We start from the raw sequence: 17999 nt of genomic DNA, 5'->3' as shown, positions 1-17999 counted from the left end.
TATAATGTTTATAGCAGCCTTGTTTGTAATAGAGAAAAATGGGGAGCAAGCTAAATATCATTGGAAGAGACTGGATAGGTAAATTGTGATATGTTTATAAATAGAATATTATATAGTAGTGACATGTATATACCTGTGCTACACTTTTTCAACATGTATCAATCTTACATATTGAATGTTAAGTGAATAAAGAAATAGGATGATAATATTTAGGTAACCTTTTAAAGCATGCAAAATAGTGTTATATTAATTAGGGAATATGCATATGTAATAATAAAAGTATTAAGTAATGCATGAAAATGATCAAACACAAATTTAAGATAGCATTTACTTCTGAGAGGAATTTGAGAGAATTCCATAGGGGTTTTAAACTATATTGGCACTGTTTTATTTGTTGAGTTGTAGAGATTTGGCTATTTATTACATACATTTTTGTATGTCTGAACTAGTTTAGAAACATTTAAGAACTGGAAGAAAATGTGTCAAAATGTTGTTGATATTTGCATTTCAGTTGAGGTAAAATGGGAGTCTTTAAATACCATTTCCAGCATTCCCAATTTCCTACAATGAGAATATTTTACTTTATTCATGCTAAAGGAAAAAACTGAGAAACCGTATATTTTTTAGAAAAGCAATAAATAGTTTCATATAAATTTTAGAAAATATAGACAAGTAAAATGAAAAAAATCTTAACAGTATAATTTTCTAGTATTTTTCCTATAAGTTTTATAGAAGTTAAATATTACACTATATACTGATTAATTTTTATTCTTATTTTTCCCACCTAATGTTATAAAATAAATATTTAACATATGGCACTGGTATTTTAAAAATTATTTTAAATGAAAATAAAAATAAATTATGTTATTGTACTGAATGTAAGAACATTGTTTTGCTCATTGTCTGGTATGCTGTCTTCTTGCAATTAGTTATTGCTTCTTAATGCATGAGTTTTAACAAAGTTATATTGTTCCTAGGTTTAATTTATTTGCATTGATTTCACAGATATCAGTAAATATTTTAAAATATTTATTGAGCAGTTATTATATGCTCAATCTGTTGATATACAGTAGTAGAAGATAAAGCTTTAAAATATATTAAATCTGAGGGGTTTTTGCAACAAAGTACTATTTTAATGCTATCATTCTTTTATCTAATTTTCCCTGGTTGCATATAGTGTGTGAATGGGATAGTGGAATCATGGTTTAAAATGTGAGCTCTTTAGGACTTAATGAGTTGCTAGTAGTAGTAGAAGAAATAATAGGGGCTCATGTTATTTTACCATGTACTAGGCCCCATGACTTACAAGAAAATATAGATTAGTTCTTCTCAAACTTTAGATTGCACATTCATCCCCTGAAGATTTTCTGAAAATGCAGATTCTGATTCTTTTAGGTCAAGGATGCACCCAGAGTTCTACATTTCAACAGTCTCCCAGAATTTGCCAATACTGCTATTCTGAGGACCACACTTTTAGTACTAAGGATATAGACTACGCCTCGCAAACTATGTGTGAAGAACTACCCTTAAAAAAAATCATCTAATATATCATAGAATAATACTTTTTGAAAATGCAATAAACAATAAATTTATAGAAAGCAAAGTGGGGAAAATTATGTCTTTAATGTGATCTGTTTTCCTTTTTTTAATTGAGATATAATGACATATAACATTTTATTAGTTTCAAGTGTACAAAATGATTTGATGTATATATATTGCAAAATGATTATCACAGTAAGTCTAGTTAACACCCATCACCACACATAGTCACAAATTTTTTATTCTTGTGATGAGAACTTTTAAGATCTACTCTCTTAGCAACTTTCAAATATACAATAAAGTATTATTAACTATAGTCACCATGCTGTACATTACATCACCAGCATTTATCTGTTTTATAACTGGAAGATTGTACCTTTTGACTCCCTTCATCCATTCTGCCCACCCCCCACCTTTGGCAACCACCAATCTGTTCTCTTTATCTATGAGCTCATTTTGTTTGTTTCTTTTTTTAAGATTCCATTTATCAGTGAGATCAAACGGTATTTCCTGCTTTGTCTAAATTATTTCACATAGCATAATGCCCTCAAGGCCCATCCATGTTGTCACTAATGAAGAGATTTTCTTCCTTTTCATAACTGAATGATATTTCGTTGTCCTTTCATCCATTGGTGGACGCTTAGGTTGCTTCTGTGTCTTGCTATTGTAAATAGTCCTATAGTGAACATGAGGGTGCATGTATCTTTTCAAGTTAGTGTTTTCATTTCCTTCAAATGAATATCCAGAAGTGAAGTTGCTGGATCATATGTTAGTTCTATTTTAAATTTTTTGAGGAACCTCCATACTGTTTTCCATAGTGGCTGCGTAAGTTTACATCCCACCAGCAGTACACAAAGGTTCCCTTTTCTCCACATCCTTGCCGACACTTGTTGGTTCTAGTCTTTTTGATAAAAGCCATTCTAACAGATGTGAGGTGATACCTCATTGTGGTTTTGATTTGCATTTGCCTGATGGTTGGTGATGTTGAGCACCTTTTCATGTACCTGTTGGCCATCTGTGTGTCTTTTTGGAAAAATGATCCTCTGCCCATTTTTAATCAGATTGGGGTTTTTTTGTTTGTTTTTTGCTGTTGAGTTGTATGAATGTTTTATATTTTTTGGATATTAACCCCTTATCAGATATATATGATTTGCTATTATTTTCCCCCATTCCATGGATTGCCTTGTCATTTTGTTGATGGTTTCCTTTGCTGTACACAAGCTTTTTAGTTTGATATAGTCCCACTTGTGTATTTTTGCTTTTGGTGTCAAACCCAAAAAATCGTTGCCAAGACTGATATCAAGGAGCTTACCCTTTATGTTTTCTTCTAGGAGTTGGATGGTTTTTCAGGTCTTATGTCCAAGTCAAATCCATTTTGAGTTAATTTTGTAGTCTTTTAATAAATATTTTTTAGGTGTAAAGTCAGGATGTTAGTTTAGGAATAAACTAAACTAACAATTTTCCTTAAAAATTTTATATATGTTGCCCTGTATTTTATAGTACAGTTTTTTAAAGTAGTTAATTTTGTAAAATACACGCTTCAGTTTTTTTTTATTATATGTAGCAAACACAAAATTTCTCTGCCAAATTACTTTAAACTGTTTCTGAAAGCTGCTTCTCTATACTTACCTTGTAGTTATTGATTGGTAGCAAACCATCCTTGGTCCGGCATCATCCACAGACTTTACTTACAGTGGGACTGACATAGAGTTTCAGAAAATTAGTGTCTTTTCATCTGTATGGTAGGTAAAATGAGTGCGAGCTATGTGGTGTCTGAGGGCTCTAAAATTTTACTCTATGTAACACCTGGATTCAGTAATTTATTTTTTGCTTTTCCTTTTTCAGTATGCTTTTTCCTGTAAAGCCTGGAGATGTTTTGATTTCTCTAAGTAGAGAATGAACTTTAACGTATAAAATACAGAAACTTTTCTACTTGTAAACTTTCAAACACAGCAAGGCTACAGGCTGAAGCAAAAGAAAATCAACTCTGATTGCTTCTAACAGATGGCATTAGCAGTACTTGGATAAATTTGTGAACATGAGTGGCACAACTTAGAACTGAACCTGTGTGAACTTTTTTAGGTGGCCCTCTGGGATCTCATGTCCAAAAGTATCTCATGCCATTGTGCTAAGCAGTGTTTCTTGTATCCATCATATTTTCTGAGGATCCTTTTGACTTCGAAAAGATTTCGATTCTCCCTCTGCTCCCACCCATGACAATTCAAGACTTGCTCTTCAGTCTCAGTTATGGTAATTCTATGAAACTACTTCTCAGCATTCATAAATAAAAAGTTACCTGGAAAGATTATTCATCCTCTTAAGAAAAAACTTAAGCTCTTAATTACATGCAAAGTTCTGTGCTGGTCTCTTTCGGGATCATAAAGAGGAATAAAACATTTTTACCCTTTAGGAATTTATGGATCTAGATGACAAAATCCATTTCTCTGTCAAGAAAATTCATTATATATTAGCACCTAGCCTGTTAAAGGATAACAGAACCTTAACATATTGAATATTAAGTAGCTTTCTCAGATGTAGACCTGATTCATTAACAGTAAACATTGTTCACTTTTCATTCATTCATTAAACTAACAAATTTTATTAGTCACATACTGTTTGCCCTTTAATGTGCTTGTCACTAGTGGTAGAGTAGCAAATGATACAGGCACAGTTCCTGCTTTCAGGTAACAGACTCTTGTATTAAGTCAACCCACTTGTCTTTTTCATAGGTGTATTTAACTAAGAGGCAATCACATTCGAAGATTTGTTTAAAAAGTATGGCTGTATTTATCTAGACATTAATTTTGGTAATTTATCATAGAAGTAAATAAAGAAATATAATAAGGACACTTTTTTCTCTTTTAAACTTCATTTGTTATTTCTGGTTACTTTTATTTCCATCTTACATCTCTTTGAGTTGTGACCACTCATTTATATCCAGGTCTCATCCAGAGATTTCTTGTGGCTTATGGGTTTTTGCTGATTCTACTGGCTTTGACCACTTAGAAGCTATAGGATTTCAATTCTTGGTGTGAAATCTTTTGGCTCTTTTGAATACCAAAATTCTCTGCTTACTTGTTCAATCCAGTTAGATAAACTAGTACCTTATCAGCCTTCTTTCTGCTGCTTATTGGGTGTTCTATGGAAAACCTGATTGAGCCTTTTTAATAAAGCCCTGCAGCATTTTTAAAGATCTGGCAGCTGAAACCTCCCAGCCTCTGTCATTTATTGAGCACCTGCTATGTATGCGCCAGCCATTATTCTGGGGATGTAATTGTGAAAAAAACAGATATGGTACCTGCCTTCTCAGAATTAGTAAGGCATAACAATCTCTAACTGAGATGATAATAATAATGGCTAGCATTTATTGTGTGCTACTATGTGCCAGGTACTTTTCCACTTGCTACATATGTTGCCTCTTTTAATCCTTACAACAATCTGTGAGATGAAGATAGTATTAGTATTACCTCTATTTTTTAAAATAAAATATCTGTTTATTTCAATGAATAAAAATACATTTTGCTCAAGTGAGATGATGTGTGTTATGGCTCTTTTAAAGTAAAAAGCATTATGCAAATGTAAAGCATTGCACAACCTGAGAGGAAAGTTTGCTTGTGAGCCTCCTCTAGGCTTCACCCCACATGTGTCTGTTTTATTGGAGAAGGAGACTGTGAGGCAGAGGCAAAGGCCTGGGAAAAGATGGATTCCATGGCGGGCGCTCATTTTGATTGGACTCCTCTTGTGTAATCTCTTCCATGTTGAAATACTTTACAGTCTCATTTCTGCCAGTCCAATTATTATCCCTATTTTACAGATAAGGAAACTGAGGCAAGAAAGATTACTTTGCCTCAGGTCACACAGCTAGTACGTGGCAGAGATGGAAATCATATCTGCCAGTCTGGCTTCAAAAAGTCCACATTTACCCACTACACCATACTGTGCAATTGTAAAAGATAATTATGGTATAATTTAAATGGATAATTAAATAGGTAATTTCAATAAGTGTGAGCAGTGGTATGATGGAAATGCTCTCTGCTGTGGGAGCACAGAATGAATTCACCCAATTTGGTCTTGTTAGGGTCAGGGAAGACTTTTCTGAGAAAGTAAATCTTTATTGAAAGAGCCTCCTACCCCCCGCTTTGTAACTGTTGAAAAGAATATTTTAAAATAGAATTAGACAGTGGAGTTCATACAAAGAAATAGCAACATAGGTTAGAAAAACCATGAGTTTGTTCTCAACTTGGGAAGGTTCTCTGGTGATTATAGCTTATTTATTGCTTGGGTGAAATCAGTTTTTAAAATGAGCTACTTAAAAAACTAACCAAAGGAAACACTTCTTGTATTTTCAAAGAGACAAACCAGTGGAGAGTACTATTTAATAAATAATACTAGTTGCTCTTGTTTTGTTTTTGATAGAACAAAAGATTGGATTTGTGCAGTTTAGTTTAAAAATGGTAGCAGCTTTGATTACTTTGGGTCTGTTGTCATGTTGTAGTGGGGATTAATGTTTCTAAATTCTGTACCATGAAAAGAGCATAGAGAAAAGCACGAAATGCGTTTTATAGAGCACCTTTCATAATATCAAAGCTTTTATGAAGAGTCACTCTTTCATAGATGGGACTATTTAAGATTTGCAAATTAAATTGTAATTTAGATTTTAAGTGTAGAATTGAACAGTTTTTGTAATCTATGTGTCAACTGATTTTTATCAGTTATTAGTCTTTTGAGTGCTTTCCGTTTTTATTATAAGGCAGGAACAGTAATTTTTTAGGGTGTATTTGAAAATGTTTTTGTGGTTAGTAGCATTTTTGTAGTTAGTGGCTAAAAAGCTACTATGATAGATGATTCTGATAGTATTGCTCTATTCTTCATAATGTAGTCTTTATCATCTCTCATGTATAAAATTGTTGTTTTTATTAATGGTTATTTTCATGGTGAAACCATTTTATAGAATTCAAGATCTTAATTAGGAGCCCCAGAGGGTGAGATTTGACCACCCCCTTTTATTAGCATAGTAATGCTCTATCAATTTAAAATATGTACTATGATAGTTCTGTATTTAATGATCTCACTGGTTTACTTCCTTGATATTCCAAAATTGAAATAACATTCATTTATTTGTACCATTGACTGATCTACTTGGGCTCCATCTTAACAATTGCTTGCTTGGTTTTTGTTCTTTTCTTGTCACTCCAGCCCTTCCCTCAGGCCAGTCAACTTCTGCTTGTTTTCTCCAGCCCTTTGATGTTCTGGCTGGTCACTGCATTATTCTGCTTCCTTCCCTACTGTTCTGTCAGCCCTGTACTGCATTATGTTTTGGCTTTCTTTCCTTTTGCCTTTTCTACTTAAGGACATCCATGCTCATTTCCTAACTCTATGTGGTACTTAAGGAGTCTGCTGTTGAAACTCTGGGTCAGCTAACCCATTTCTTTCATTAAGGCTCTATTTGACATCTATCCTCTACTTAAAACTGCATGAATGAATACATACCTACATTCATAAAAATATTTTGTTACTCTGATTGCTTTAGATTTTTGTTAACTGTGGGATTTCTCCCCCAATTTATACACAGCTGGAAACTTTTGGTATTTTAATGTGGTTCTCATGTGGAGGGGTACCTGCCTATCACCTTTCTAGACTTGAGTTTTTCCTCTCTACATCTGGAAGAGATCTTTATTTCCAGATTGTCTGGGTTCTTGCTACTAGAACTGTGGTTTGTGGGCCAGTAGCATCGGCATCACTTGTATGTTAGAAATGCAGAATCTCAGGCTCTACTCAAGACCTTATGCTTCTTAATCTGAGTTTTCACTAGATTCTAGTCAATTGATATGAACATTGAAGTTTGCAGAAGCACTGTTCTAGGTATCATCCGGCTTGTTGACACATTAACATGCTGACTAATAGATACCTGTGTCCTTTTCTAGAACTGATCTTGAAGGTGTGACCTGTAGAGATATTATTTAAATGTTTGCAAATTATTTCGTAACTCTTCATCTTGGTTCACCAAAAGTTATATATTCTGAGTATATATCCTTACTACTGTATGGAAGCAATGACAAGAATAGTCTCAACCAGTAGTTAGGCCCAGTCTTTTAAGTGAGGTTTTGGTACATATTAGATATAAAACTATGACAAACGTTTGTAAGTCTGGTTTCTTTGTTCCTTCCTCTAGCATCAGTTTCCATCTGTGGATGAAGAACTCTCCCTTTCTTGCCTCTTGGATTGTTACTTTTCAAGAAAATTGTATGCACTAAGTTGAATTTTTGAGGAGTAGGCAAAAATATTCAAATTTCTATTTAATTTTTATCTTACATGAGTGAAATTATGTCTTACTGAAATTTGATATGTTGGTTAATAGTATATGAATGCAATTTATGAATAAAGAGACAAATATTGAGGGTCCATGTTCAAATCTTGCTTGTACATAATGAAAAAAGTTTATAGACTCCTTCTCTATGGTACAGTATGACAATCCTAGATTTTATGAGTAGACTGGGAAATAACCTTGTAGTAAATTCTGTACTATACCCTGCAATATGTGGGTACACATGGATAAGGGACAGTACTTATTATTATTTTTGTATGGTTGATAGCAAAATAATTGTTGTGTTCTCTGACCGCATATTAATGGGGGCTTAGAGATAGATATCCTCTATACTAAACTGTACTACACTGTAACCTATGAAGTTAATACACTATATGTGTGTAATCATTTGATGATGCCCTAAAACTTAGATTTATTTGTATACTTGTGCTTTAAGAAATAGTTTAAGAAAACTTCCTTTTTATTTTTGTAGTCATAAAGGAAAAAAGTTCTTTTTATTGTACTTCAAGAATGAAGAGAACTGAGAGCATACAAAATTAATCTTTTATTATCCTTTAACATTCAAGTCAAGTGTGAATAATGTGGCTGACCTACAAACACATTTCTGTTGGCCTGTTTCTAGAGTAATATAGTTTAAAGATGATAAACAATATTCCAGTGAGTGTTTTGTAGGTTTCAATGCCTTGTTTTGCCTGAATGCCTAAGAATGGCAGTGGGAGGGAGTGGCAGAGAGAAATACCCAGATGAATGTGAGATAGCGGTATATCACTTAGCACTTCAAGAGTAAACTCCAAGGAGTGACCTTAGCTGGGAGCCATTCTCTTTTGTTTAATAGCTTCTGCTGCATGTGGGTATGACAGACAGGACTATGCTTGTGGTTACCAGAGGACAGCCTTGTGGTCATAACCAAGTTGTAAATGTCACTGAGATTCTTCTTGAATGTCTATCACATGTGTATCAGTGATTCTAAAGTAGATAAAAATGAAACAAAGGCTCATTTGGGAGTTAGCACTCCCAGAAGATTAGTTTTAACACAGAGCAGCAGAAGGAGTTGTGACATGCATCCATAAGCAATTGTAGTGATTTGACAGTTATTTAGCCCTCAGTTCCTAGCCCCTTGGTTGAACTGACAGCATGCCTGCAAAGATAGTGAGGCCTGTTTCAGCCCCATTAATGTCTTCTTGAATGTTAGCCTGCAGTCTGGGTAATGATAAATGTTCAGTGATTGATGATTTTATAGGCCCAGGGGATTCTGGGTGGTTTCTGGTTTCTGTGAGCCAGAGCAGTTTTCTTTCTTGTTTTGGGCCTCTTGTAAGTTTTTCTGATCTTTACTAAGTTTTAAGTTGGCAGAAGGGTGTAGGTATCACCTATAGTTTTAATTAACTAGGGTTCAAAGCTTTGTTTAGAAACAATATGATTTTGGAGATGATGCTGTACTTGGTATGTGTAAGAGTGTAAGAACCAGAACAGTTTTTAATCTATAGAGCGTTTGTAACATTTATTTTATTTGTAAACTTTGGTGTCTTTATTCCTCCTTAGCTTTTAAAAAACTTGTTTTAGGAGAAATTTAATAAGAGCTATTGTGAAATAATAACGTTAGCTTTATTGTTTTCATGATGTTCACAATTTCATTTTTCAGACTCTAAGACTTTAAATCAGCTATTTTTGCTGTTTTCCTTTTTACATGGCTCTGTTTCCATAGGACTGTATCTTGTTATACTAGTATTAAAAGAAATGTAAACAGATCTTTTTTGCTAAATATTTCTTTGCCATTTAGGAAAGGATTTACTTCTAATGTATTGATTGTGGATTATTTTTAGTATTTTAAGTAAAACTGGTAGTTGCCTAACCCTTTAGTGGTAGGATATGGAGGCAGAAAAAGGAGGATATAGATAAACATTTTCCTAATGCATTACAACTCAGAAATATATTTTATTAGTTCATCCTTTTTTAAAAAAATGATCTACAGAACTTTCCTTTTGGATGTAAAGAGATCATAGGGCTAATTTTCTTTAAGATCGATAAAGAAACTTTTTTGACTTTCAAACCTTAAAAGGAATAAAAGGAGCACTCTGTTTAGTTTTTCAAGTAGTGAACAAGGAACTTGGTTAGGAATGACCATTGGTAAGTCTGTATATTAATTAGATGAGTGTCATTAAGCTCAATTAGCAGGACTGCCAAATAATCTCTTTAATACTCTGGTCTTTTTTTTCCCCTAGGGTTTTGCAGACAGCCCTCATTACAGTGATCACTTGAATGACAGTCGATTAGGGGCCCACGAAGGCTTGTCCCCAACACCTTTCATGAACTCAAATCTGATGGGTAAGTTGGCACTTCTCTCCAAGTAGTCTTCACAAAGCCTCTTTGGTCAGAGACATTTTTTATCTCCTTCTCTAGGAAGGACATTTAAGTATCTAGAAGAAAGTTCCTGAATTTCTAGGGACATTTGGGCTTTCCTTATTCAGCTCAATTTGAGGAGCTGAATTCAGAACATTCAGAAAGGTGGGCTCTTCTCTTAGAGCTTTATTGTCATTGATATCAAAAAAGGAAGTAGTAATGTTTTAACTGTCAGTTTTGGCAGTGTCTTTGTGATATCAAGCATTATGTTTTCTGCTTTCCAAACAGAAACACTTCAGAAACATTTGTAATTTACTATTTGTCTTAACAGTTGTATGTATGTGGTAATTAAAAATATGACAGCAGTGATTTTAGGCAGATTTTACTCATGTTGGACGGTATTTGTTTTGGCATTAGTTAATTAAAACTTAGTAGTACACTTAGATGTTGCAGCATTTGTTTTAAGTACTTGAATTCCTATTGGGGATTTTTAAAGTTTTGTTCTGCAATAGTAAAGTTGTACTTTGAAGGTAGTACTTACCACCTAAACCTGATTATTTTATTTTGACAAAATCTTTAAGATTAGCCATTCTCTATATCTCCCCCTAATCCCTGCACAACACCTCTCCTTCCCCTCTCTCTTTCTCATATGAACTGATGATCATTTCAATATGAAATGATTAAGCCCAAGTTTTTTCTTTCCTTGAGTTTGAATGCTGTTCTTTTTTTTTTTTAAGTGATGATTTTACCTTTTTTGCAGAACCGATTCAAAAGAATCTCTGTTTTATGACATTACTTTTCCTTCTTGCTCATGCTGAGGCTGAGCACAGAAGCGTTATTTAGTTTGTCTTACTGGTTGTAGGTGGAGTCATGTAAATATGACGGTTTGTGTGATTGACATTGATTTCATTACTTATTCTGTTTCTTAAGGACGTGACCTATATTGTGATCTTAGAATTGTCCTTTGAAGACACAGTCATGCTAATCTAAGTGGATTACCCAAATCCAAAATCCTGGTGGTCTGCAATTTCTTTATAAATGATCTTGCTTTGCACACTTTGTTTACTTCCCTTATCCTCTATAAAGTGTTGAGGAGACAGAGTCTGATATTCTAGTGTGGATTTTGCCTTAGGTAATTACCAGTTTAAAGCCAAAATCGTGGAGTTTGACACAAGAGTAAAAAATCTAATCAGCAATAAAACTTGTGTTTAAAAATGACAATTTGTTTCAACATAAATGCAAATGAAAATGCTGGTTTTATATATATTACCATTCCAGGTAAAAATCAGAATGAATTTTAATAAATTTAGAACAAAATAATTACTCTTGCATTTGGCTAGGAAAAGCTTTCTAATTTAACTTTTTAATTTTTCATTGATTTTTACCATCAAAGTAAAACAGATATGACGTTCCAAATAATTTCCTTTTGTAGTATAACTTTTCCCCAAGTAGCATTTAATTTATAGTAAATGTGGTAGAGCAAGCTGTAGTCAATGTTTTTGTAATTTCAGATTGAACTAAGCTTCCTTAATTGAGGCTATAACTCTGAATTGTGAAATATCAGAAATTGCCCTTTTTTATATTTATGTTCTTACCTTTATTCTTAGCTCACAGGGATGACTCTTAAGCCCAGTAGAATGCATCGTTAGCACAGCTTTACACCAAAGTGACTGTTAAAATTGTAGGGGTAAGTGTGGGAATTAAATGAAATCTAAGAAGTATGAGGGTCAGTTGCTTGCTCTAAGCAGCCCTTGACTAAAAATATTTCTGTAATTCCGTTTGAGGTAACATTTTCTTAGTTGGAGCACTTGAGAGCATATGTGCTTGTTGGTTTCTTCAGTGTACAGATAATTATTAGAATACTTTTAATAGTCATCCATACCCTGTGTATAAACTTAGCATTTGAAATTAAAAAACCTCAGATTTATAAACAGATTGATCCTTTCACAGTACAAAGAAAAAACTCTGCATTCATCTGAACTACATTGTACAGGTGCAGCTATATATTTTCATTTTAAGTTTTAGCTACCTAATCTTAAAAATGTTAATTTACCTGTAAGGAAAGGGAAAATAACCCTGAAAAGATAGGCAGATGTGTTCAAAAGGATTTCTCTGGTCATGGCAATAGCTTATTTGTTACACTTCCTTCCCTTTATTTTTAGTGAAAGTGATCAAATGAGGTATCTAACAACAGTTTGGTCTAAGCAATGTACATGACAATAGCTTGCTTTTGGAAATGCATGTCTCTTATATTGTAAAGCAGTTTCATACAGCAGCAGGCAATCCCACTTCATGTTAGTTGAAGTAATTGAAATGTTAGATACCCAAATCTGTGGGTTTATAGCATTCAGGAGAGTTGTAGTGGATAGATTCACTTTTCTAGCCATTGGTAATTTAAGGGAGTTTCAGGCTAAAAACCTATGTTGTTAAAGTGCAGCTGAGATGTGCATGGCGGTATTAGAAGCATTTGGAATTGTTGATACCTAATCACCATAACCGGTAACACTTCAGAGTAGTGCTGTGAATGATGTATACTCAGAAACTGTTAAAGCTAATAGGAAAGCAGTAACATATTTCATCCTTGCTGTCAATGTAAAAACACCATTAAGGGGGAAGGGGATCGTATGTCTAGGGAATGTTGTTATTTTGCGTATTATGTTCGGCCATAAGCACATTTGCCTGGAGAAATAGTGGATTATAAAGTGCCACTGTCTTTCATGATGGAGCTCTCAAACACTTTAATGATTTTGCACATTGCAAAAATGAGAAATGTTATCTAACAAGGGTTGATAACGATTCAATAATGATCAATTTGCCACAGAAACATGCATTTCACTATTCATTTAGATATTTTGAAGTGTTTTACACAGAAAGTTAAGTTATTATCTTGGATCATTTAGTGTTTCTTTTTAATGAATTCCAGAATTATCCAGTTGACTTATCAGTATGGAAAAAGGGCTTTTCTTATGTTTCAAGTGAAATAAGTACATCCTTTTGGCACATCACTAAGTAATTAGCATAAAACAGTTCTGTACTCTATTGTAGTAAATCTGCAAAGCTTTGACAACAGCAATGAATTGAAGTAGTATCACGAAATAGTCTTATCTATTTCTAGCCTCTTCCAGCTTTGGTCCATTTTTCCACCCCGGTCCCCTTGTTAATTTCAGTAATATTTGCTTTCCTTTACCTGTTGTTGATTAGATGTATTTTTGGTGATGGTAGGATCAGTTTATTAATTGGACATGAAAAGAATTATTTCGTAGAATTGCCTTCCTTTGATTTCCAAGTGATTGTGAAATGAACTATTCTTATCTTTCTACCCCTCCATGTTTATCAAAGCTTTACTTGTTTTAGGCTGTGTGTGCATGTGTTGTCAACGGGAAATGTAAGGCAAGATATTACCTTCAATTTTCCTCTTTTCTAAGACCTTCACTGTGTTCCTTTCTGAGACCTGTTTTGCCTCCAGAGATGTTTTGTTAATATTTTTTCTTTCAGAGAGTGAAAGCAACATGTGGTGGTATAGGAAAAAATGCAGAGCAGAGAGTTAGGTGATCTGGAATTTAATCTAGATCCTGAAAGTAACCTTTACCTTTTTGATAGGATACTGCTGGGTAATCTTGAAGGTCTTCTGCAGCTCTAGAATTTTGTAATTCTATAACGTCATGTACCTAATATCTTTTACTCAACCCTGAAAAGGCTACCACTAGAGTTATAATTGCTATTTGGCAAATGATAAAACTAAGGCATGGGAAAATTAATTGTTTTTTCCTGAAATCACAGAACCAATAATTGGCAGAACCCATGTCTCCTGACTTCTAGTCATGTATTCTTTCCATTGGGCACACTAGGCATGTAAAGTACTTGTTTTCTCTGTGTGATGCTCCTAGGTTTTTACTAACTCAGCCTTTTCCTAAATTATAATTATGGAGACACTGGTCTTGAGAGATAACCATGAAAAAAAGTTTCCATAGTGACATAACTTTGGAAAGCATTGTATATCATGCACCCATATACATATACATGGGCACATGATATGCAATGTGAAATTTTGAGTTTCTTGCATGAGATTCAGATTGTACTTTGGGATATTAAAGACTCTGGAAAAAAGGAAGGAAAAAGAAAAGCTTATTTATCTTTGTTCAGCCCATCACATCCCGGATTCAGATGACACACAGCAGCCTTTTTGTAAAAAGCATCGTTAGCCTCCAGGGAACTATTTTTCCATGGAGCATGTACTGGGAAATGCTTGTAGGTTGTTTTAAGGGAAAAATAAAAGCTAATACATGAAATTTCTCTGAAATGTGAAATAGCACAATGTTAATAATATTGCTGTATATATTTTTATAACTCATTTCAGGCATATTAGCTAATTTAACAGGTTGGGTCCAGTTGTTCGAGTACATTATTATTAAACCTCTGTTTATAAGTATTTGACTTATGAACAAACCAGCTGTCCTTCCATTGATGTTGAAGTCTATTGCTCAGCCCTCCCCTTCTTCTGTACCTCAGAGTTTAAAGGGCCCCTCTAGTAGCAGCTACTATGTTTTATTTTCATTTCATTGTGGATTACATAGGTTTCTATGGACTTGTCTGGGAATTTAAACCCAAATAGACTTTTTTTCTATATATTCAGTGTTTTAAGTGACCAAATTTCAAAGAAAACTCTTTTGTATACTTGATCCTGCCTGCACTATAATTTATGATTAATCCAGAAGTCTCCTAGAGTTAGAAAACATGTAGAATCACCATTCTCAGAATATCAAAGCACAATAGAACTCTGCCCTCAGAAGGTCTCTGACTTTGATGTACATGAAGTTCCTTTACTAGATGAGATAATGAAAAGGACTGTAATTGTGTTTAGAGGAAACAGTATGGCTTATTGTCTGGTTTAACAGTATTTCATAAGAATGAGCCCTTCATACTTTCTCTGATGTTTTATTAATTTCAAATCTCAAGAAAGGATATGAGTTGGGGCTGGCCCCGTGGCCGAGTGGTTAAGTTCGCGCGCTCCGCTGCAGGCGGCCCAGTGTTTCGTTGGTTCGAATCCTGAGCGCGGACATGGCACTGCTCATCAGACCACGCTGAGGCAGCGTCCCACATGCCACAACTAGAAGGACCCACAACGAAGAATATACAGCTATGCACCGGGGGGCTTTGGGGAGAAAAAAGGAAAAAATAAAATCTTTAAAAAAAAAAAAAAAAAAGAAAGGATATGAGTTATATATTCCTTGATCTGCATTCTCTGATCTTTGTCTCCTTACAAACACAAAATGTTGACACTGGAAGAAACTTGAATGAAAGAGACCTAGTTGCCATTTAAGAAGCCACAGCCAAGAAAAATGAAATGAGTAGTTAGTTAGGAAACATAGACCCAACCCTCTTGATTCTAATTTAGCTCACAGCCCCTTTCTGCTACACTGCTTTTTTTCTTTTTTACCTCTCACATTCAACCATTTTCCATTTGCTCCTTTTTTACATTATAGCTCTTATATCTTGTCTTCCTCCTGCTACTGCTTAGACCCTCATTAACCAGTCTGAATATGTTCCTCCTTCTCCTTCATGTACCCATTCATCCCTTTATTCTGCCCTTAACTGTGTGAAAATACTGTATGGCAGAATATATAAGTGAACGAGATTTGGTCTTTCTTTACACACACTACTATTTTCGTATGGTGGGGGAGGTAATTTCAATAAGTATTATAGATGGTAGAATGAGTGATACAAATTGTTGTAGAAATTTAGAAGAGATTAACTTAAGGCACAGCCAGAAGTGATCAGGAAAAATTTTATTGTGGAGTAGTATTTAATCCAGTGTATTAGTCAGGACTCTCTCTCTGACAAGTGACAGTAATTAACTTAAGCTATGTTCAATAAAAAGTGGTTTATTGACTCATATCCCAGACAGCTAGGAGTAGATTGATTTTAGGCATGGTGGATCCAGGGATTTAATGTTATCCCGTCTCCCTCTTTCTCCTTAAAAGTGTTTGTTGAGAGAATGAGATAAAATTGGAGAGACAAATTGGGGCAAGAGGAGATTTGGGAAGTGGTGCAGTGTTCTTGTCTCTTTCTCTCTGCTTCTGGATCCTTCACTCCAGCCTTTTTTAATTGTTCTAAATTGTCCTTTCTGGCTACCATATTACAGGATACCTTATTCCTTAGTGGTTTGGATTGTTTTCTTTCAATGCAAATATGCATCTTATTTATAATACTCTTTCTGGCAACATCATCACTTTCCATGCCCCTACCCTGCCTCCACAACCTGAGAAGCAGCCTCCCTTGATGGTTAAAATGACTTTTGATAGCCATTCTTTGTGAAGCCATGCCTGTGAGCCAGAGATGAGCTAATGGCTTCTTTTCTACCCAGTCTGGGATAGACCAAACGAGTCCTAGTGCCTCACTTTGAAAGAGATTCCCGAGTTTCAAGAGCACTCCTGTATAGACTCAGGTCACTTTTATTTAAGATTAATTAGTCCTGGCGTGAATTACTTAAAAGAGTTACTTGGAATTACTTTTAAAAGTTGTCAAGATTTCAGAAGATAGAGGGAAAAAAATGTTTGGGGCTTTATTTTGAAAATTAGAACTAAAATTAGAAAGTAATATTAATAAAACAAACAATAATTTATGTCATCCACCAGGTCTTAAGTGAACAAAGAATGAATTAATTGTTGAGTTTTTTGGTATATTTTTTTCTTCATAAAATTGTATGGTAATATAGAAATATCTTTTACTTCACATTTGAACCTTGTTGATTTTCTCTTTAGTTATTAACTGACTAACTCAGGTCCTGCTCTGTCGATAGTTTTTGTGTTTGATTACATGGTTCTTTTACATGATTTTAAAGGACTTCATAAAATTTTGAGTCTTTAAATGATATTCAACTTTCATTGGATTTCTTTTGTATTTGTTTTGTATGTTGGCATATTTAGCAAGAGATTCACCAACACCACCATTGACTCTGGCCTGAGATAGCCACGCTATCTGTGAGGGATGTTTCATTGGGATTTTTTTTTAAGTTATCTAGTCATTTGTCATGATGTCACACATTGGCTTAACTCTGCAACCTTGCAAACTGGTAACTCTATGGACTCATATAAGGAGGACCACCTATATGTATATTTTTTAATATATTTTTTTAATCATTTACCCAGTCCATTTGCTCATCATCACTTGTGTGTATGTGCTCTGTGATCAACAGTAATCTTTAATGATCTTCACAGTTTTATAATGGATCAGTGGATGAGTGGTTCTTCCTTGAATCTTCCCATTGTTTGTGTCTAACTCTAGCCAAGTGAACGTGAACTCTCAGGGTATTCTGAGTTCTGCCTGTAGTGGGGTGGGTGACGGGCTGTGGCTGCTTGGTTACTGAAGTACAAAAGAATGATTTTTTTTAAAGGAACTTTTGTAGACTTTACAGTTTTCCTAGATATGTATAATCTAAGAAGCACACCATGGCACACAGTTGAGAATTTGGGCACTATTTTGATTAGGAAAAGTCCTAGAGCAACATTATCAGATAATGCCTTCTATGTGGTATCATTTCAGATTCACTGCTTATGGTTATAATGATGCATTTATCATTTACTATATGTTTTTGATTGTTTCATTAAAAATAAATGCTTAAATACTAAATTCTCATAGAATGTTCCAGCTTGAATGATCTTAGAGTTCATCTATGTGGTTCTCAGTTGGGGGCATTGAGAAGTATACGATTGTCATAAAAACTGAAAGTAGGGGGAGGTGTAACTGGTACTCCTCATACCCTGGAAACTCTGGAACCTCTTTCAGAATGAAGAGTTCC

The 17999-nt window shown here is 34.4% G+C and overlaps 1 protein-coding gene across 17 annotated transcripts in view; it reads left to right on the top strand.

The window, feature by feature from the left end:
* Nucleotides 1–17999, top strand: part of TCF12 (transcription factor 12) — a 351415-nt gene that overhangs the window by 165633 nt on the left and 167783 nt on the right. For all 17 annotated transcript variants that reach the window (XM_023616749.2, XM_070236010.1, XM_070236006.1 and 14 more), the window contains one exon: nucleotides 10084–10186. In XM_023616749.2, coding sequence (XP_023472517.1) covers nucleotides 10084–10186 — 103 coding nt within the window. The remainder of the gene's footprint in view (nucleotides 1–10083; nucleotides 10187–17999) is intronic.

The sequence above is a fragment of the Equus caballus genome, chromosome 1 (genome assembly GCF_041296265.1).
Source record: "Equus caballus isolate H_3958 breed thoroughbred chromosome 1, TB-T2T, whole genome shotgun sequence".
In the NCBI taxonomy this organism is placed as follows: domain Eukaryota; kingdom Metazoa; phylum Chordata; class Mammalia; order Perissodactyla; family Equidae; genus Equus; species Equus caballus.
This window is presented reverse-complemented; position numbering and strand designations above follow the sequence as displayed.